Source organism: Humulus lupulus, chromosome 6, assembly GCF_963169125.1.
Source record: "Humulus lupulus chromosome 6, drHumLupu1.1, whole genome shotgun sequence".
NCBI lineage: Eukaryota > Viridiplantae > Streptophyta > Magnoliopsida > Rosales > Cannabaceae > Humulus > Humulus lupulus.
Genome location: NC_084798.1, coordinates 1,947,811 through 1,969,501, shown reverse-complemented (window position 1 = coordinate 1,969,501; position 21,691 = coordinate 1,947,811). Strand labels below are relative to the sequence as shown.

General features: G+C 32.9%; 2 protein-coding genes across 3 annotated transcripts; both read left to right on the top strand.

Moving 5' to 3' along the window:
* The first annotated feature begins 11,199 nt into the window (after window positions 1-11,199).
* On the top strand, window positions 11,200-13,738 carry LOC133783681 (L-ascorbate oxidase homolog). The gene is made up of 3 exons (XM_062223334.1): window positions 11,200-11,438; window positions 11,909-13,024; window positions 13,128-13,738. The coding sequence occupies exons 1-3, from the start codon at window positions 11,200-11,202 to the stop codon at window positions 13,432-13,434; spliced, it is 1,662 nt and encodes a 553-aa protein (XP_062079318.1). The 3' UTR covers window positions 13,435-13,738.
* Window positions 13,739-16,211: 2,473 nt separating this feature from the next.
* LOC133781354 (alkylated DNA repair protein ALKBH6 homolog) lies at window positions 16,212-19,440 on the top strand. 2 transcript variants are annotated; one of them, XM_062220317.1, is made up of 8 exons: window positions 16,212-16,338; window positions 16,632-16,758; window positions 16,846-16,906; window positions 16,984-17,022; window positions 18,000-18,112; window positions 18,346-18,547; window positions 19,022-19,068; window positions 19,226-19,440. In XM_062220317.1, exons 2-8 carry the CDS (start codon window positions 16,642-16,644, stop codon window positions 19,370-19,372), a joined length of 726 nt encoding a protein of 241 aa, XP_062076301.1. In that variant the 5' UTR covers window positions 16,212-16,338; window positions 16,632-16,641; the 3' UTR covers window positions 19,373-19,440. The 2 variants fall into 2 exon arrangements, with proteins under 2 accessions (XP_062076301.1, XP_062076300.1); XM_062220316.1 differs by having other exon boundaries at window positions 16,235-16,338; window positions 16,556-16,758.
* The last annotated feature ends 2,251 nt before the right edge of the window (window positions 19,441-21,691 follow it).

Below are 21,691 nucleotides of genomic sequence, written 5' to 3'. Positions count from 1 at the left end.
TGTACATTTGCAAGGAAGACTCCAGCGCTCACTGCTCTGCCCTGCCCTTGCCCTTACCTACAACATGAAACAACTAGGTAAGCGAAAACGCTTAATAAGATCAACTTTCAAACAAAGCAGATAGAGAAATAGGGATCCGGACCCATCCGGACCCTACACAATCAATTTCAAGAACGCTAAAGCGTCCTGGCAAACTTATGGTCATGCCTGATAACCAAGGATAAATTAATTCATATCTAGATAAAAATCTTGCACTCAGAAAATCCCAGAACAAGCAAATATATTATATCACAACTATATCTTATCAACAATTATATCCCTGCACTCAGAAAATCCCAGAGCAAGCAGATATATTATATCACCATATAATTCGAGACCAATGCTCGACAATTTCCAACAATTCAGGCGTAACGCGCCCTCCAACATAATTGCTAATCTGTAAAAGAGAACCGAGTCTCCACACTAAGATCTAGCCAATAAATATTCTCATCAAGGGTAACTATCGTGTTACCTAGGGCATCGCTACTTATCCAAGAGTGTAATTCAATTTACACGGTTTTACAAAGACTTCTATGTTAATCAGTGGTGCTGGTGAGCAGTTGCCCCTAGGGGGTTCAGCCTCACTCAATCTTGGCAACCCCTAGTATCTCTAGGCACTCTCACTGAATGACCAATATTCACGGCTGCTGTCCGGGAATAACTTATCAGAGCACTTGCTCGGATTCTAACCGTCCAATGATCAAGTAAGCATGAGGGCCCCTAGGTCCCATTTATTTTGGCGCCCCTAGGTTTAACCAGCTTATCCTCATCTCATGGCCACTCGTCGCGGTAATGAACCGGACATAAATAAAATCAAGCAGTGTGACGGGGATCAGCCGTCTAGGGTATGACGGACATCTACCGTTCATATTTTCTAACTCAGCACCCACTAGACTAACGTCTCTAAGCAACTTCCTACGACAAGGTATATATGTGCATGTATCCCTATACTAACATACAATACAATAATTGTTTCATGTTGCAGCCATACAATATAAGTTGACTTACTTGGAGTCCTTAGCGCTCAGCAGGTTTTCACCCTCCAACGTTCAGTCCAGTTACACTTAGCCAATATTGTAGTTATCCATACAGTATACTCGGATTAATTATGACACTCATAATTCATTATTATTATTTTGGGCAGTTTGGTCATTTTAATAAAAGTCATTTGTAAGGATTTATAATCCTTATTTGGTTTTAAACCTATTAAGGAAAGTCATACAAAATATTCGAGACTAAACCCTAAGTCTTGGGGAGACCTATCCTAAGGTCTTGATACCTAGGCTCGGGTATCACAATGGTATTTCCCCACAACCTGCTAAAAATCTTATTCTTTCAAGGTATCGCTATTAACCCGCACTTTCGACTAGTCGGTTAAAATATATAAGATTTTAGTCGGTATTATATCCAGAAAATACAAATAAATTCCTTAATTATTTTTAAAGAAAATAAACTCTTTAAATTTTCCTTTTATTTTTCTTAAGGTTTTAATATCTAAAAACAGTTTTAAGAAAATTGCCTAATTTGTCTTAATTAGGAAAACCGTTATAAATTTCCCATCTTGACTAATTAATTTTCCACAAGCAATTAATCAATTTTACTTACTAGAAAATAATTCATTTAATTATTTTCTCAAAATATAGGGTTTTAAACCCTCTTTTAATTTATTAACTATTAATAAATTAAATCTCTTATTTTTAAAAAGAATAAAAACTCCTTAATAAAAATAATTCATTTAAACTCAAAGAGGTAATTTTAGTGAAAATATGATTTCAAGACTTACCATTTTATATCTTGAAATAAACAAAATTTTACTTTTTACCTTATGTTCCAAAATCTCATTTTTACACTAAGTGTGAAAAGCTTATTTTTCACATTTTTAACTACATACTTCGTTAGTTCATAACTTGAAATTTACTTACCCAATTGTTACCAAAATTTCCCAATTCCATTTTTGTTATGCCCTTTAGGTCTTTGTAAAATCTTAGGTCAAAATGAGCATTTTTTATTGGTGAAATCATTTTCCAACAATGAGGTAAAAATGACCTTATTTTCAAGTCCTTATTTTTTCCAAACTTTGACAGTTAATAACTTTTAAACCGTTCAATATTTTCTTACCAAATTTTACAGTGGGATAACAGGTTATGCCAAAAATATGTCCACAAAATTTTAGAAAAAACTGGGTTCATTTGCTCTATACAGTGGCTGTCCAAACTTGGTTATGAAAATAAGAATACGAAAAAACTATTTTTTACCTAAACTTTAAAATAGCATAACTTACTCATTTCTAAACATTTTTTAGTGTTTCAAAAGCTCAATTTTATGTACTCAATCTCAACAACATCACAGTACAATTTAATTTTACAAAACCAATATACAGTGGCTGCTTGATCCCTTGGAAGTCACAGCTTAAAACATGTTTTGTTTTAGGGTATCCTACAAAACCCTTGGGGGTTTTGGTTCCCATTTTCAAAAATCGATACACATGCATCATAACAATCATTAAACAACTACCATAACCTTATTACATCACCAACAAGAAACTTGAAGCATTAAATATACAAAATAATGCTTAAAACTAAAAACCCTACAACAAAATCATCAAAAGTAAACTTTTTACCTCTTTGGTGTTCTTGCTTAAGGTTTGGACCTTCCTATTAGCTTTGGCTCCTCCAAAACCTTTCAAAAACCCTAACCAACTTCCCCCAACAACATAGTTAATTAGCTATTTGAAACTCTATGCTTAAAACTTTACAAAAGCCTAGATTAGTGAAGCTTTACCTTAAGGAAAATACTTCCTAGACCAAGATTTAGCCTCCAAGTTTTCTTTGGTGTTCTTGAGGTTGAATATTGAGAGAACACTTGAGAGAGTCTTCAAAAATCAGATGAGAGTGAATGAGGGAGGGAGAGTGGTCGGATTTGGGGGTTAGAATGGCTCACACAACTCTTCAAAATATCACAAAACACTTGAGTGCTTTTCTACCAACTTGCCTACTTGACTTCTTAATTAAATGGGAGTTAAACTTTATAAAATTGGGTTCACACCACTCTAAAATAGCACATGGCCGGCCACCCTTTGCCATATATGTGATCATTAATTTTTTTATTTTTTATAAAGGTTAATAAATGTTTCATAAGAAGAAAAGTCCAAATTGGCTTTTGACACATTTTTCACTCTTATTAAGTTTTAATCACCAAACTTAACATTAATTAATTAAATTAAATGTCTCTCACATTTAATTTAATTAATCACATAATAAAATTTAACCTAAGATCCATTCATGGAATAAAATTCCCCATTTCGGCAAAATTAGGCATTTACCACAAAATGCCTTAAAATTTCCATTTTCTTTTAGGTTTATTATTTTTGACCAAACTTTAAATTTTATGAATGTATTTTATGCCCAAAATATAATTGCCATGATTTTTCGTTTTATTTTCCGAGATTTTTACCCGATCAGGGTTTTTGTGTCAGTCCATGACCGAAAGTCTTATATTGACTTTTAAAATCACAAAATTCATATTTTGGCTAGCAATAACTAATAAAACACTTACAAACAAAATATAATATTATTTAAAATAATATTCTTAACCCCGGGGGAAAAATCCCGACCCGAGTCGTTTAATGGTACCCGAAAACGCAGGACGTTACATGGTACCATGAGTAATTTTCATCTCACCCCTTGGTCCACTATCTGTTTGCCGAAAAGATTTGGAGGTTTGGGTTTCGGTGAAGGAGCTAAGTGGAACAAGGCAATGCTTGCCAAATATGTCTGGGCTATTAGTCACCAACTAGAGACCCTATGGGTGAAATGGATTGACACTGTGTACTTAAAGGGTCAAAGTTTCTAGCAGTACCAACTTAAGGCGAATTCAAGTTGGTATTGGCGCAAAATTTGTCACATTCGTGATGTTTTTTCTCAAAAGGATATTGATGAAGCTGGTAGTCAAGGGAGATTTAAAATTGGTTTACTTTATACGAGATTTATACACCGAGATCCAGTCAAGTATCATCCCTTTGTGTGGAATAGGATGAGTGTGCCAAAGCATCGATTTATTACTTGGCAAGCGGTGAATGATAAGTTGTTAACTCGAGATCACTTGCATAGGGTGCTCATGCATCTTGATAGCTTCCTCTGTCCGGTTTGTGAACTAGCTAAAGAAAACCATGAACATTTATTTTTTTATTGTTGTTTCTCTCAGCGGGTAGTGCAGCAAGTCCAAGATTGGATTGGATGCAATTGGCCTTTAAAATTCAGTGGCTGGACCCGATGGATTGAAGACATGAGAAGAGATCTTAAGGCAGCGATTGTGACGGCTGTCTTCTCAGCAACAATTTATTACATTTGGTATACTCGTAATACTTGTTTTGTTAATAGTTACTCTCATAGAGTCAGTTTTATAGCAGATATGATTAAAAAAGATATTAGCTATAGAATTAGGTGCTTTATACAAAAGAAAATGAGAGGAAATGAGAGAAACTTTGTAAGGAAAATATTTTCTTTGTAATGTTGCTGGTGCCTTCTCAGTGAAGGAGGTTGTGTTTGTAATCTGGTTGTGATTAATAAAGATATTCTTTCTTGATCAAAAAAAAAGTAGTGGAGTAAAAATTATTGTCCATAAATTTTATAAAAATTATTTGGAATACTCTTAAATTTATTAAGATGAATTTCCCTCATCATATTGTATTGCATCAACAAAAAGGACAATGAAGATGAACAAATTATCTACCCTTCGGTAGATGAAACAAACATATATATCATCTAGAAGTAAATGAAACTTTTAAAAGAATAAATTAATATTAATTAATTAAATGATAGAATTCTTAAATAAAAATATTTTTGTATATTTTTTTTTCTTCAAAAAAGTAGGAGAATAGACATTTATAATAAGCAATAAATAATGAACAACTTATTTATATTTTTTTTAGGTATATTTCTAACAAATTTTTTTACTATTTTTTATTTTTTGCATCAAATTATATATACTATATTTAAATATTTTAAAAGATAACAAATTCTCTACTAACCAAATCCAGTAGTGAGAAGCCAAACCTCGATCGAGCAGAACCTGCTTTTCGCCAACCTTCTGCTTCTGACCTTACTGCATTTCTTTCTCGATCTCACTCTCTAAATACAACAGAAGTGTTATAGTGTACATATATATACATATAATATATATATATAACCTTTTACATATACAAGTTGGATATACACAACTCATATATACTCATATACATGTGCTCTCATTAATATTATATCATATATGATGATGGTCTCCACTATCGACTATCCTAGGCCCCATATACACATGTTTATACATTATATATATATTATATTGATTTTTCATTAATATTATATCATCTTCATCTTCGCCACCATCAATGGCGTGAGTTTATTATAATGAGTCTCTCCCAATCAAAATGTGTCACTTCATTAATAAATTCACTAATACACATTAGCTGAGTCAAGAACCCACCAACTCGTGAGATGTTAGCATATATATTCTTATCAGTGTAATTAAATATATCAACTCCTATGCATTTTAATTTGACATCGAGTAAAGTTATCTAACTAGAGAGTGTCACCTAATGTAAAAAAAAAAAATTGCTAAGGAGCACTACCGGTGCCTAACACCATAAGTAAGAAGCATACCGCTATTAGTGCAATTTAATATTGGGTCTCACTTATTTGAATTTAATAAGTATTATAGAGCATCGTTAACCAATCATAATGTGCCACGTCATGTGGTGTTGGACACCTTATTTCGAAAAACAAAATTCCTTTCTTGCTCCTCTACTTCTTCTCTCGATATCATCTCTTTCCTCGAGAGCATTTACGGTGAAACTCAAAACAAATAAAAGTGTTAGGCAAATGAAAATTGAGTTTATATATTTTTTGACCTTATATTTTGTCACATTACTTATTTAGAATTATTGTTTTAATAAATTATTTTTTAGACCCTATGTTTTGTAAAATAGTTCAAATAAATTCCTAAATTCAATTTTAATTAACAAAAAACTGAATATAACAATGCAATTAATAGGCAGAATGGTGTGTTTTTGTTCCGAGTTATTATAGTTTGGTGAATTATATTTATAATTTTAGTGTAAAAACTTTGATAAAAAAGATTTGAACTATTTTACGTACAAAACACAGGCTCCAAAATTAATTTATTAAAATATAAGGGTCCAAATAATAATTGAAAAAAATTCAGGTCCAAATTAGTATATATAATCCCATGAAAATATACATATTTGATTTCTAATAGCTTTGGAAAACTTCTATCAAAGAGCCATGTGTGAACCTTAACGTATAGTTAAATATATATATATAAATGAATCTTAGTGAATAAATGAAGAGTTCTTCCATTAACAATCAAAATCAAATAATCCTCCTTTGATTTTTTATAAAAGAAGGGTTTATACTTTTTTGGATCCTGTGTTTTTTTCCATTACTTGTTTGGACCCTGTGTTTTGACAAATTACTTTTTGGACCCTATGTTTTGTAAAATGGTTAAAATAGAACCCTAAACCCGATTTTGGTCAATGTTTTTTCAACTAAAATCACAAATAATTTACCAAACTAACAATTCAGAACAAAAATAAAATCATTCTGCTTAAAAACTGTGTTGCTATATTCAATTTTTTCTTCATAAAAATTGAGTTTAGGGTTCTATTTTAATCATTTTACAAAACATAGGGTCCAAAAAGTAATTTGTCAAAATACAAGGTCCAAACATGTACTAGAAAAAAACACAGGATCCAAAAAGGTATATAAAAGAAAGTGAATTTACTCATTTGGTATTTTATATTTTTGCAAAGTATTATTTTGGTACCCTCTGTTTTCAATAGTGTACATATGGTATCCTGTATTTTAAAATTATACATATTTGATACCCTAGACTCAGATTTGATAGATAAAATTTTGTCAATATCATCAAACTGTCATTAGTTATATGTAATTAAGTAATTAAATTTAAATTTGGATCTTATATAATTGATTAAATTGATAAAATTTTATTATTTAAATTTGAGTTTATGATACCAAATATGTATAATTTTAAAATACAGGGTACTAAATATATACAATTTTAAAATACTAGGTACCAAATAAATATTATTATAAACACAGAATACCAAAATGATACTTGATAAAAACACAAGGGACCAAATGGTTACCAACCCTAAAAGAAAAAAAAACCTCATCTTTTGCCTCTGTCATCATACAATGTGATTGGAGTGATTATATATTAATTAGTTTTTGCTTACTATATGGATTTATTAATCTTTTCATGAGGTTTTTTTATTACTAATATAACATGTTAATGTTATCTATCTGTCTCTCTACATTTTTTTATTAATAGTTCGTGACTGCTCTTTATTTATATATATATAAAAAAAATGGTACAAGGCAAACGACAAACAGTGTTAGTAATTGTAATGCCCGGATTCCCTAATATGGTTTAACGGCGTGAATAGTAGGTCGGGAGGGCCATACTTGCTTAATTATGTTATTAATTGATAAAATGCATGTATGTGTTGATTATATTATAATATGATGTGAAATGCATGCATGTGAGTCCATATTTCTTATTACAGGAGTGTGATGGTAATTTGGTCCGTTGAGGGTGAATTGTTTATTTGTACGCATGTTGGTGATATATTTTGAGACCACATTATGATGTGGGTTTGTTCGAGCCATTCGGCATGAGACGATCATGGTATGTTAATTATCAATTTGGTCATAACGGGCTTAAGCTCGGGGCTCGGGCTGAGTCTCGGGGTGTTTTAATGATTAGAACGTTTCCGGGAGTAAAAAGGGTAACGGGACATGAGTTATTGGTGTTTGGGAATTTTGAGAATAGCGGGAATTGGGAAGCGTTAATTATGATTAACGGTATAGGTTCGAAAGTACCAACTTTGCCCTTGGGAAGGCTTTAGAAACTTTTAAAGACCTAGGGGTATTTTAGTCATTTGGGTTTGGATTTATATGGCTTTGGATGGCTGTAGAAACAGAACAGAAAAACAGAGCAAGAATTACCCTTCCCGTACATCCATTTCTCTCTTTCTTCCTTTGAAGTTTCTGGTCCCAATTTGAAGATACAAGCTAGGAAATCAAAGCTTGGAAGTTGTAGACTCGGTTCATCCATTGAAAAGGACTTTAATTCCATTTGAGGTTAGAATTCATTCATGAAAAACAAGCCATACTGTGTTTTACTTTATAGTTTTCAGCTTATAGTTTTGGTGTGGATAGTTGGAATCAATGGGAGTTTTTGTGTAAGATTGATTGGGTTTTGATGAGGGTATGATGTAGATGAAGTTTAGGGGTTGAATTGGGTGTTTTGGTAAGGTTTTGGATTGGTTTGGAGGGTTTGGTTTCAAGAGAAATCGCAAAGAAGGTGAACCAGAAAGTTTCTGGTCTGTAATTGGCGCAGCAGCGCTAGGCAGGGCTCAGAGCTGGGCTCTCTGACTTGGAAATAGGGCTGCAGCGCCATTTATTAGGGCTACAGCGCCACTCAATGGGGCTGCAACGCCACTCAATAGGGCTGCATCGCTAGTCCATTTTTCAGCAAACCTATTTTAGGGCTCGGAATGATCCTTAAGGCTCGGGGTTTGGTTCCTTTGCCCCGTTTGAGTATATTAAGAATCCCGAGAGTGGGGGATTGATCCCGGGAGTGTGGTTTTAGATTGTGAACCATTTATTAATTTATTTTATTGATGGCATCCCATAATTGGTTATGACCAGGTAACTGCTAAAAGACCAAAAGGTTGATCGTTCTCAGGGGTCGTTCTTCGATTCATTCTTGCTCGAACCAGAGGTAAGAAAACTGCACCCCAAGTGTGACATGCATGGATACTCGTGAGGCATGTTGGTTGTGTAATATGGACATGAATTGAATATAGAATGTTGGGCATATGTTGCTCACTTGTGCATGGTACTGACTTATTAGTCAGGTTTGGCAAAGGTGCTAGTATCAACTGTGAAGTTGTGACTCATTAGTCAGGTTCGGCAGTGGTACTGGGCATTGGTCACGTTGCACTGACTCGTCAATCAGAATTGGCAAAGGTGTTGGTATCAACTGTGAAACTGTGACTTATTAGTCAGGTTCGACAGTGACACTGGACACTGGTCACATAGCGCTGACTCATTAGTCAGAACAGCCTTAGCCTGGATCACGCAAGCCAACAGAGATTAGATCTAATCGACTATTAGCATTGGATGGCTCAAAGAGCGTTAATGCCAGACCGACCCCGATGGTCGATGAAGGAAATAAGCGCTTGGAGGCTAGTGGCTTACCTAGCAGCCACTCTCCCCCACTTGAATCACGTGATGTTCACTTATTTGTTTGAAAGCTTTATGCTCAGTGTGATTATAATGATAATCATTTGATAACGTTTATGAAAAGTATTATGTTTTCTTGCTGGGCTTTGGCTCATGGGTGCTATGTGGTGCAGGTAAAGGGAAAGAAAAGCTCACCTAGCCTTGAGTGGAGAGCTGATGTGGTGATGTATACATATGCGGCCGCTTGACCACCACGGCCAAGGAGTTCTCAGAGGAACTAGGGAGTTTACCCTATTTTTACCGCTTAGGTCGGCGGGATTGTAAATTTTAAACAGTAGTGACCATTTTGTACTGAGAACAACTTGTAAACGTTTTGTTTAGCTCTGGAGAGCAGTTTGTAATAAAATAATCATTTCCTTTTTATTGGTTGTATACCTTAACCTGTTAATTACACTTAGAGCACGTTTTTTACCAAAGGACTCGGGTAGCGAGTCAAATTTCCGGTCCACCGTTCACCGTAACTGTTCTGGGATAACCAGGGCGTTACAGTAATTAGCTGTTAAAGTGTAAACAGAAAATAAAATAAAATTATGTTAAAACAAAAAATTTCGTTTCATAAACACTTATTAAATAAATATATATTTATATCTATTTTATATAATAAGTGTGTAGATAACGAAAATTTTTAGTTTTAACAGTTTTTTATTTTTTTAATGTTAACTTTAACGGAATATTCTTATATTTAACAGAATATGTTTATATTTAATGGTAATTTGTAAATACTTAAACTTAAATAAATAAAATAAATAATTAAACAAATTAAAATGTAATATTTTTGAGATATTTTACAATGATAATTATTTATAAATAATAAATAATTAAGCAAATTAAAATTGGATATTTTTTTAGATTTTTGACTATAATAATTATTTTAAAATAATAAATAATTGAACAAATTAAAATAAGATATTTTACAATGATAATTATTTAAAAATAATAAGATGATATATTTTATAATTTAAATAAAATTTAATTAAACTTAAAGTCACTTATTAGAATAATATCATATTAAATATAGAATATAATGTACTATGAATTAGCAACAATTTTTTTTTTTTTTTTAAATTAGCAAGAAACTTAAATTTAAATTTCACACATAATATTTAATATTACATTAAATATATAATATATGATCTTTTGTCCCTCCCAAATTCAAAAACTATAACAAAAATAAATAAATTATTTAATTAAAATATAATATTTATTTAAAATTTATATCACATTAATATAAATTTAATAAAAATAATTAATAAATTTTATAAATAAATCAAAGCACATTTTGCATATATATATACAAAAATTTTCGTTTCATAAACACTTATTAAATAGATATGTATATATATATATATATGTATGCATGGGCTGAGTCAAGATCTAATAAATAAAGAGGGCTAAAGGTGAGGAGGGTTAGCTTAGGTGGAAGGAGTCAATAGGCATATATGCACCCATTCTTTCTTAATACTGTATATGTTAAAAATAAAAGGAATATAGCAAAATTAAAGAAAGGAAGGGCGCAAAACAAGGCCTAAATACAGATAATTCACCGCAAAATTTGAATGGTTGAGCCATTCTCATACCTTTGTATAAGAAACCACACCACACCATTCCATTTCTACACACACAAACACACATTCATCATCATCATGTTTTGTTATTAGTTCTTCTCATCATTATATTAGATTCACAAAACAAACAAACATGTCCCGTTAATCTCAAGTTCTAGTTTCTTTTTTCTATATAGCTATAGTAGTAGTATTAGTAGTTATATATATATATATATACATAATAGTAGAAAAAGAGAATCATTACTATTAAGATGGGAGGAATCATAGTTGCCCTGTGTTTATGGCTATTTGCTGCATTGGCTAATGCTGAGGATCCTTACTTGCACTTCACATGGAATGTCAGCTACGGCACCCTTTCACCTTTGGGAATTCCTCAGCAAGTTATTCTCATCAATGGCAAGTTCCCTGGCCCCAACATCAATTCCACCTCAAACAACAACATTGTCCTCAACGTCTTTAATAATCTCGACGAGCCTCTTCTATTCACATGGTACGTACTACTACTCCATACAAAACTATTATTTAAAACCACGAGTTCATCTCGGACCAGATAGAATCGTTTAGTCAGAGAAGAACTCGTTTTAAAACATTATGCTATGTCTAGGGCCGGCTCTAGGGTAAGGCAGGCTTGGCTCACGCCTCAGGCTCTTAGCCTATCCCTAATCTCTAATTTTTTCTAAGGTCCAGAACTCTCCAGGTCCGACCCTGATTATATTATATTCAGGATCGGTTCTGGGCTAAGGCAGGCTTGACTCACGCCTCGGGCCTTTAGCTTGTATCTTCATGTCTGACGACTTGATTATATTATATTCAGGATCAGTCCTGGGCTACGGCAGGCTTGAGTCACGCCTCGGCCCTTAGCCTAACCCTAATCTCTAATTTTTTTCTAGGGTGCAAAAAGTGCGACCCTGATTATATTATATGTGTATGAATGTGATCATGTGCATGCATGCAATGCAGGATGGGAATTCAGCAGAGGAAGAACTCATGGCAAGATGGGGTCTTCGGAACCAATTGCCCTATTCTTCCGGGAACCAATTACACCTACAGATTCCAAGTCAAGGACCAGATCGGCAGCTACTTCTACTACCCCACCACCTACATGCACCGAGCTGCCGGAGGCTTCGGCGGCCTCCGCATCAACAGCCGCCTCCTCATCCCCGTCCCCTACCCCGACCCTGAGGACGATTACACCGTCCTCATCGGCGATTGGTACACTGATTCTCACCATATCCTCAAGAAATACCTCGACGTGGGCCGCTCCCTCGCCCGCCCCGACGGCGTACTAGTCAACGGCAAGAACGCCAAGGGGGACGGCTCCGACGAGCCCCTCTTCACCATGAAGCCCGGTAAGACTTACAAGTATAGAGTCTGTAATGTTGGGCTGAAAAACTCCCTCAATTTCAGAATCCAAGGACACACTTTGAAGGTCGTCGAGATGGAAGGCTCTCACACCGTTCAGAATACTTACGACTCTCTCGACGTTCACGTCGGCCAGTGCTTCTCTGTCCTCGTCGAAGCCAACCAATTCCCCAACAGGGATTACTTCATGGTGGCCTCAACCCGCTTCACCAAGAACGTGCTCGTCGGAAAAGGTATCATCCGCTACACCACGGCCAAAAACCCTTCTCCGCCGTCGCCTGAGCTCCCCGAGGCTCCCGTCGGCTGGGCTTGGTCTCTGAACCAGTTCAGGTCGTTCCGGTGGAATCTGACAGCCAGCGCAGCCAGGCCTAACCCTCAGGGATCGTACCACTACGGAAAAATCAACATCACTCGCACCATCAAGCTCGTCAACTCAGCCGGGAGGATCCAAGGGAAGCTCCGGTACGCCATCAACGGCGTCTCCCATGTGGACCCTTACACTCCGATGAAGCTGGCCGAGTACTACCAGGTGGCTGATAAGATTTTCAAGTACGACATTATCAAGGACGAGCCTCCCACCGATTTGGAAAAGATGACGGTGGCGACTAACGTGGTGAGCCAGCCGTTCCGGAATTTCGTTGAGATTATCTTCGAGAACCGGGAGAAGAGTATTCAGTCTTGGCATTTGGATGGCTATTCCTTCTTCGCTGTGGCGTAAGTATACACACACACACACACACACACACACACATATATATACATAATCGTCTCTATATTGTTCTAACTGTTAAATTTCTATATATATATATATGTATAGGATCGAGCCAGGTCGGTGGACGCCGGAGAAGAGAAAAGGGTACAATCTTCTCGACGGAGTGAGCCGCCACACAATCCAGGTGTACCCGAAGTCGTGGGCGGCGATCATGTTGACGTTCGACAACGCCGGGATGTGGAACCTGAGATCGGAGATAGCGGAGCGCCGCTATCTAGGGCAGCAGATGTACGTGAGCGTTCTTTCGCCGGCGAGGTCTCTCAGAGACGAGTACAACATGCCCGACAACGCCTTGCTCTGTGGCATTGTGAAGGACATGCCATGGCCACCTCCTTACAGTATCTCCGAGTGAGCCATGCATGGCTTTTCCATGGCTTCTCTGCTATAATATGAGTCCTACTACCATTGCTACGTAATAGTACGATGATCGATACGTACAGATGATGATGATGATCTCACCATCATCAATACTTGATCCAATTTTTTTTATATGTTTTTTTTGTTTTGGTTTTGTTGTATTCTTTTTTTTTAGAAGGAATATTGATCATATCCATTATTTATTCTTTGATTTCAATGGGCATTGAGTGAGTAATAAGAAGGTTTATATACTTTCTTTATATATATTTTATAATTAGTGAATTAAGTAATTACAAAAATGTGTATCGGTCTTTTTTGAAATTAATATATATATACCATTTTCTTACTATTCTTTTACTTTTATTTTTCTTATTCATATGTGTTTATGATTGTACGATTTTCAATCTTCATCTGCACATAATCATAATGATGGTTGTATGAAGATATATAATAATTATAGAGTAGAGCCTCTTTTACATTATATCTAATTGTATTTTTGTGTGTATTTGGATGAACTACTATATAAAAAATATCTTACAACGCGTAATTAATTTTTTATTTTTAGTTTTAATGATTTTTTTTTATTTTCTATTTTTTTTAATGTAAGAAAAAAAGTTAATTCCCTTCCTTATGTCCTTTGGTTATATCTATCAATATCAATATATATATATATATATGGTAATATACTATTTGGACCCAATGTATAGTCTTCTTACATGTTTGGACACTGTTTTTTGTAAAATGGTTTGAATAGACCGCTGAACTTAATTTTAATCAAATTTTTTAAACTAAAATCACAAATAATTCACCAAACTAACAATTAATAACAAAAATACAATTATTCTGCTTAACAACTGTGTAATTATATTCAATTTTTTGTTTATCAAAATTAGGTTTAGAGATCTATTATTTGAACAATTTTACAAAACATTAAATACAAAAAATAATTTATTAAAACAGAAAAGTGCAAGGTAATGAAACGAAATACAAAGTACAAAATAATATAATCCCTATATATATACTTTCTTTTACTCTCAAAATATAATATTATATATATATATTTATTATTGTTAACAGTAAAAGCTCGGCACCAAGTCTAAAAATGTGGAAAGTAAATTGATGAAAAACTTGCAAGAAGATAACACAAAACATCAATGAGAAGAGCTCGATCGTATATGTCTGGTTAAGTGAGTGAGTTACAACAATTTTCCAACCGTTTTACTCATGAAATGAAGTATTATTTATAAGCGAGCTTTATTACAATGTGGTCGCAAGGGGACAATATAGTATTCTAATATGTTGTAAGAGGTAGGCATGCACACGAGGTACGTAGTGGTGTTGAATGAGTAGTGGACAGCGTTGTCGCGTGTCATGGAGCATATGGCTGTAGTGCCACCATACCTATCAATTATGTCTTCTACAAGCATGGGAGGTCGGTTCACAGAGAACCTACCTCCCATGTTTACTTTGGAAATACATGATAGGTCGGTTCTGTGTAAACCGACTTATGAATATGTGTTAAGTCAGTTTAAAGAGAATCGACCTCTCATGTTCGATGACTGATGTCCAAATTATAGTAGTGACTACTTTTCTAATGCAAGTGTACTCTAACCTTATTAGGCTTGTACGTACATAATAACTTGCTAATAGCTTTTTCTATGGCATTCATTGAGTGTGGTTGAGATTGTTGATTTCTCATCATTGAGAGTTAGTTCTTCAATTGTTGAAGTTCATTACCACTATCCACTGATCAAAAAATTGAGAAAAAAATAGTTACATCTTTCAAACCAAAACACTCAACAAAAAACATAAAATAAACTATTTAATTAAACTTATCAAAAATTCCATACACATAACCACAATGCAATTGTCATATTGTTTTTGTATGCGTAATAAAATAAAAAAGGAAGTTAATAAATAGAAAAAGAGAAAAATGTGGGCTTCTTCCCAATTTTTATGGAAGCCAATTATAATTTTCAAATTTATATCTAATTTACTTACAAATTCAAATAAGGTAAAAGTGTTCAAATTTGTTACAAAATACATGTAAATATGATAATAAATCTACTAAAAATGATAAATAAAAAGATTATGTAACTTGCCCAAAAGGGCAATATATATATATATATATATATCTAAATATATACCAAAAATAATTGTTAAAAAATTAAAGATTTAAATAGTTTAATTATTAAACTAACCACCGGGGGTTTGGCCTAGTAGTGACACTAGCTTCTTGCTCAAATACTTAAGGGTGTGATTGGTAGTGGATTCAAAAATAATTTTATCATTTTCAGAACTTAAAAAATGGAAACTCCAATGAAAACTTGATTGCCACACTTGTTTTAGAAAATAAAAAAATCATTTTTGAAAATTGAGTTAAAATCCTTCAACAAAAGAGAAAACAACAAATTATTATTTTCTTTCTATTCTATGAATTTTAAATTTAAAAAATACCCAACCATTCAAGATCTCAAAATTTTATAATTTATTTTTAAATTCAATATTTTCAAATCATTTGATTTGAAAATAATTTTCTAAAATTATATTTTTGAATTAACTACCAATCAGCTCCTAAAGTGACGGTATTAGTTCGTGGCGGTGTTACTGTGGTTTCTACTACGGTCACAGTGAGGTCCGTCACTTCCATGGGTCCAAAAATGCATAAATCAATTGAATATGTAATGAATTTTAAAAAAAGAAAAAATATATTAAAACTAAATTATAGTATAGTTGGAGGACTTAGCAATAAATTTGAAATAGTATAAACTAGGCATAACATAACAATAGAATAGAATAGATTGAAGAACTTCAGTTTGAGTCGAATTTTGAAGAACTTAGTAGCTGCTTTCCTTTCCTGTTCTCCTTCCTTTCACCAAGGGAAGCCAAGCCAACACAGGTACACAACACACAACCCAATTAGGTTTCATTTTAATCCTTTGCATCTTCTGCGCTTATTCTTCTTCTGTTCTCGCTTATAAGCACTAAAGCCATAGCTTTAATTTGAATCGAATGCTATGGAAATAACCCAGATTTGATTTAACTGAATGGAAATAACCCAGATCAAGATTTTGCTTTAATATTCTTAATCTCCTTTTTTTATTCTATATATGTAGAAAAGATCATATTTTTTCATGTTTGTGTGCTATCCTACTACACATTTATGAAATCATGAATGGTTTGGATTGGCAGAGCGAGAGATATGGAAGGAGAAGACAACCACAACAAGGTTGAAAAGTTCAAAGTTGGGTCTTTACCAACTCTAATGTACATACCTGACTTCATAACTCATGACCAACAAACCATCCTTTTAAACAATGTAAAATCCCTTTCCCTTTCTTAATTAGTTTCTTCTCCCATTACAGATGTCATTTGTGTTTTCTTGTTATTCTCTTTATTTTTCAAGATCAATGGAGCTCCTCAATCAAAGTGGAAGTCTTTGAAGAACAGAAGGCTACAGAATTGGGGTTTGTTCACATTAAAACCTTACTTTAATTTGAATTTTCTGTCCTTTTTTTTATTCACTGATGGTTCTTCCTAGCAGGTGGTATTGTGCATGAAAAGGGTCTTCTGTCACAACAATGTAAGTAGAAAAATCTTTAGACATCATGTTCTGATATTTTAACTTATTTTCTTATTTAAGTCTTTTTCTAAGTGGGAATGAAGAGAACAAATAGAGGGATTCGATCGAATTAATATGAATGAATCACTAAATTATGAACTACCAAAATGAGGATCAAGATCAGGACTTGTTATACATTTTCTTTTTTGACTGCTCTGAATTTATGTATGTGTGCTCTACATCTTTCTCTGTGTAGTTTAATACATAAATTTCTGCTTATTTATGAATAAGCCTGGTTGTTATATTAAACTTACTGAAATCAATGAGGTTTTCCTCCTTTGATTCTGCTTCCTTTCCTGATTCTCTGTCTTCTTTAGATCTTGGCACTCTTTTACTTGTCCTCAGGAATGGAAACATCAATGATATTATCATGATTATGAGTGTATGTTTTGCTAGATATTATGGCACATCTTTTCAAATATCAATCATATCAGGGATGCCTTGAATATGTATGATGATTTGTTCAAACGAATAGATAAAATAGATCTCATGCTCAACTCTTTGTGAAGTTACTCATGATGGGAAGGCATGTTTTGGAGACTTGGAGTTCTTGTATGCTTTAGTATGGGATTATTATGTGTGTTCAACTAAATACAACCTAATTCTTGTGCCATATCAATGTATTAGGGCCATTAAACATAGTCCATTTCAAATTAGTACCTTAGATATATCTGTTGTGTCCCGAAATAGAACTGTAATTGAGACACTTATTGGAGGTGCAGAGCTGCTTAGATATCCAGGCAGGATTTTCAAGCTTGTCTGTGAATACATAATTGATTTTCTTTTACTTTTTAAGTTCATTACATCTCTTTGATATGTGTTGATTATCATGGAGCCAGAAAGTGCATATTTTGCTTCTTGAGTTGAGTCAAACTTGATATGTCCAGTCTTTGTTATTTAAAGAGAATTTTCTGATTAGAAAACTGACACTGCCACAGTACCACCTTGGCTAATGAAGATTACTCAGAAAATATGTGAAGAATCAGGACTTTTCCCGGCACCAATCAATCATGTTCTTATCAACGAATACCTCCCTAACCAAGGGATCATGGTATGCCATTCATTCCTACATAGTTTCTTGTTCTATGCTATTTTAGTATATTTTTTTCTGAACTTCTGAGAATCTAGCCAGAGATTTAGCGAAATGATTCGAAATCGCCCCTTTACTTGAGAAAATATAATGCATATTGATGAATTAATGTTTTTGAATGACCTTATTCTTATCTAGGTGTTTAAGTTTGTATTGGAGAAATAGTTGTGTGAGTTGCTGTCTGTTGTGTGCAGCCACACCAGGACGGACCAGCTTATTTCCCAGTAGTGGCGATTCTATCTCTCGGCTCGCCTGCTGTTATGGATTTCACTCCCCACTCAAGATTGATGGAAAAAAGCCATGAAGATGACGATCAAAGGTTAGACGATCACCAACCTTTTTCGGTCCTACTCATGCCTCGTAGCTTGCTGATATTCAAAGACTCGGCATATTCAGGTAACTTGATGATGAATTTTCTCATTGTTAAATGGGAATATACTTTTTTTGGTACTCTATGTTTTTACAAAATATCATTTTGGTACCTTCTGTTTTCAATAATGCTCGTATGGTACTCTGTATTTTAAAATCGTACATATTTGGTACTCTAAACTCAGATTTGATAGATAAAATTTTGTCAATATGATCAAACTGTCATCAGTTATATGTAATTATGTAATTAAATTTAAATTTGTAACTTACATAATTGACAACAATTTGATTAAATTGACAAAATTTTATCTATCAAATCTGAGTTTAGGGTACCAAATATGCACGATTTTAAAATACAGGGTACCATATGAGCATTATTGAAAACAGAGGGTACCAAAATGATACTTTGCAAAAACATAAGGTACCAAATGAGTATATTCCCTTGTTAAATTTAGTTAAAATTCATATTTTGACTATCCCTCCTTTTGTTATTATGCTTAGACTACTTGCACGGTATAAAGGACTCGAAAATACAGAGTTTTAATGGGGTAAGCACAATACTATGTAGTCAATAATCTCAACTATTGAAATGAGATCTAATGATTGAGATTTATTGAAATGAATATTCAGCTAAATTGAATTGGTTTCTGAATTAGATTCTTCTCATATGTTTCTATTTAATTAACACAGTATTGTCTTATTCAGGTTGTAAATGAAGTTGAGGCTTATAATCAGCCAGAGCTAGATTTTGCAGCATCACAAGATGTCAAGAATATCCATAGAACTACCAGTAGAGTTTCACTAACCTGTAGATTAGTATTGAAAGTTCATAAAAATTTGTTCAAGGTTTGAATTTGAATGCCATTTTGGCCAAAGTGGTATAATATTTAAACAGTTTAATCACTAGGCTACTTTCATGAGTTGATTTCTGGCTTGGGTTGGTAGAAAGAGTAAATGTTAGTTTTAATTTTTTTTAGAAGAATAGTTTTAAAAAATATTTAAATAGTATATTATTTAATGGTGTATTTTATCTATACAAATATATTACCAATATATATATATTAAATTTTTCATTACTTGGCTTATAATTTTTAAGGTTTATACTTTTTTAGACCTATTATTTTGTTTAATTATCTGTTTGGATCCAATATTTTGACAAATTACTTTTTGGACCTTATGCTTTTTAAAATAGTTCAAATAGACCTCTAAACTCGATTTTGATCAAAGTTTTTTGAACTAAAATCACAAATAATTCATCAAACTAACAACTCAGAATAAAAATATAGTCATTCTGCTTAAGAACTGTATTGTTATATTCAATTTTTTGTTCATCAAAATCAGGGTTAGGGACTTATTTGAACAATTTTACAAAACACAAGATCCAAAAAACTAATTTGTCAAAACACAGGGTCCAAACAGGTAATGAGACAAAATACATGGTTCAAAAATGTATCAACCCAAATTTTTATTTATAGTTGCTTTGAACAAAAAAAAAAAACATTGTCAAAATTTTATTTAATTCTGTTATTTGATATGGATTCATTCTTTTATATGTTGTATTTCTTAGTAATTTTTTATTTGATAGCTATTTTGTAATGTATGCTTTCTCGTTTATTTATAGTGTAGATGATTTTATTGTTTGTGCTGTTTTTCTTTTCCTAATCTCAAACACTTAACCAATAAAAATTTAGAAGATACAAATAATTATTATTTAATGCATTTTAAGCAATATGACATGTGTTAAATTGGATGATGGGTTTGTGGTTGTTTTGTTGGATATATTGATATTTTATTCAAAAGTTAAATTTAGTTATAATGAGTAATTAAAAAACTAATTATGTAGAACTCTTCAAAATTAATTTTGCATAAATATCGACTATATATTTATAGCCACTACATTTCTTTTTAATCTAAATGTTGAAATGAGTTTAAAATAGAAGAAAACACTATTGGTTTTATGAGCTCAAATAGCATATATTACAAAATAATTGACTTAAACTGAGGTGGACATAATAAATTTTAAAATTGTTTACAAAATATTATAAATATGTAAATTTGGTAATAAACTTAAATTATGGGAGCCAAAATAGTAATTTTCCTTATCTTAAATATGATCTCATAAAATTATAAAAGTTAACTTTATAATTTCTTTTTTGCTAATTTAAATTTTATATGTTTTAGTTTAGTTTTAATTCTATTTTAAACATCAAAAATTCAAAATCTATTAACAATAATAAGTTCGGAACCGATTTGCCAGCACACACAAAATTTAGGGACCAAATCTAAGAACATATTTGCATCAAAACAAAAAATTTGGAGACTAATTTGCAAAAAAAAAATGTTTGGGGACCAACTTGCAAAAATATGTAAAATTTAAGTACTTGTCAAACAAATAAGCCAAAAGAAGAATAATAAGAAATATATCTTGATTAGCTAAGTTTATATTTGTAGAAGGAAAAAAGTTCAAAGCGAACAAAAGGGTAGAATCATTACTTAGGACTTGAGTAAATCACAATAAAATTAGTCATGGCATGAACTCTATATCTGTGTTTATCTTGTTCACACAAACCTAACCCTCCAGATCTCACGTGTCAAAGCCCAAATACGATGTCTTTGGCCAAAAACAAGCATGCAGATGGATTTTTATCTTTCGTTAAATCATTCATTCTTTGATCAACTTCTAACATCGCTCGAGAGAACGAAACATGGTCACCAAAAAACTGCAAAAGTTGAAGCAACTTTTTTGACTCAAATCTTCAAAGTGCTTCACTTTTAATGTTGGTGGAGCTCAACCACACCACTGCCATGCACCACCTTGGAGCCTTGACCAAAGTAGAATAAACAACAAGCCGAAAACTTGTAACCTTTTTAATTGCTTTTCATCCTAAAAATAATGTGTAACCCAGAGCTAATGTCTCTAAATCTGGAAAAAAAAATTACTCTAAAACAAAAAAAAAGTGTAACACAAAATTAAACAAAGATGGGTAGCACCTTGTAACATGTAAACAAAAATGTAACATTTTTTTCTCACACTTGGTAATACATTGTAACTTGAACATCAAAATGTAAAAAAAAATCTCTAGTTTTCTCTTGTAGTTTTGTAATACCTTGTAACCTGAAAAATCAAAATTTTACATTTATTCTCAGTTGTTTTTCTTCATCATGACTAAC

Excerpts from the sequence above, each read along its gene's own strand:
- LOC133783681 (XM_062223334.1), top strand. The coding sequence starts at position 11,200 with ATGGGAGGAATCATAGTTGCCCTGTGTTTATGGCTATTTGCTGCATTG. Across the intron at positions 11,439-11,908 it reads GAGCCTCTTCTATTCACATG|GATGGGAATTCAGCAGAGGA; the intron begins GTACGTACTACT and ends CATGCAATGCAG. Across the intron at positions 13,025-13,127 it reads TATTCCTTCTTCGCTGTGGC|GATCGAGCCAGGTCGGTGGA; the intron begins GTAAGTATACAC and ends ATATATGTATAG.
- LOC133781354 (XM_062220316.1), top strand. The coding sequence starts at position 16,615 with ATGGTTTGGATTGGCAGAGCGAGAGATATGGAAGGAGAAGACAACCAC. Across the intron at positions 18,113-18,345 it reads TCCCTAACCAAGGGATCATG|CCACACCAGGACGGACCAGC; the intron begins GTATGCCATTCA and ends TGTTGTGTGCAG. Across the intron at positions 19,069-19,225 it reads AAATACAGAGTTTTAATGGG|GTTGTAAATGAAGTTGAGGC; the intron begins GTAAGCACAATA and ends TGTCTTATTCAG.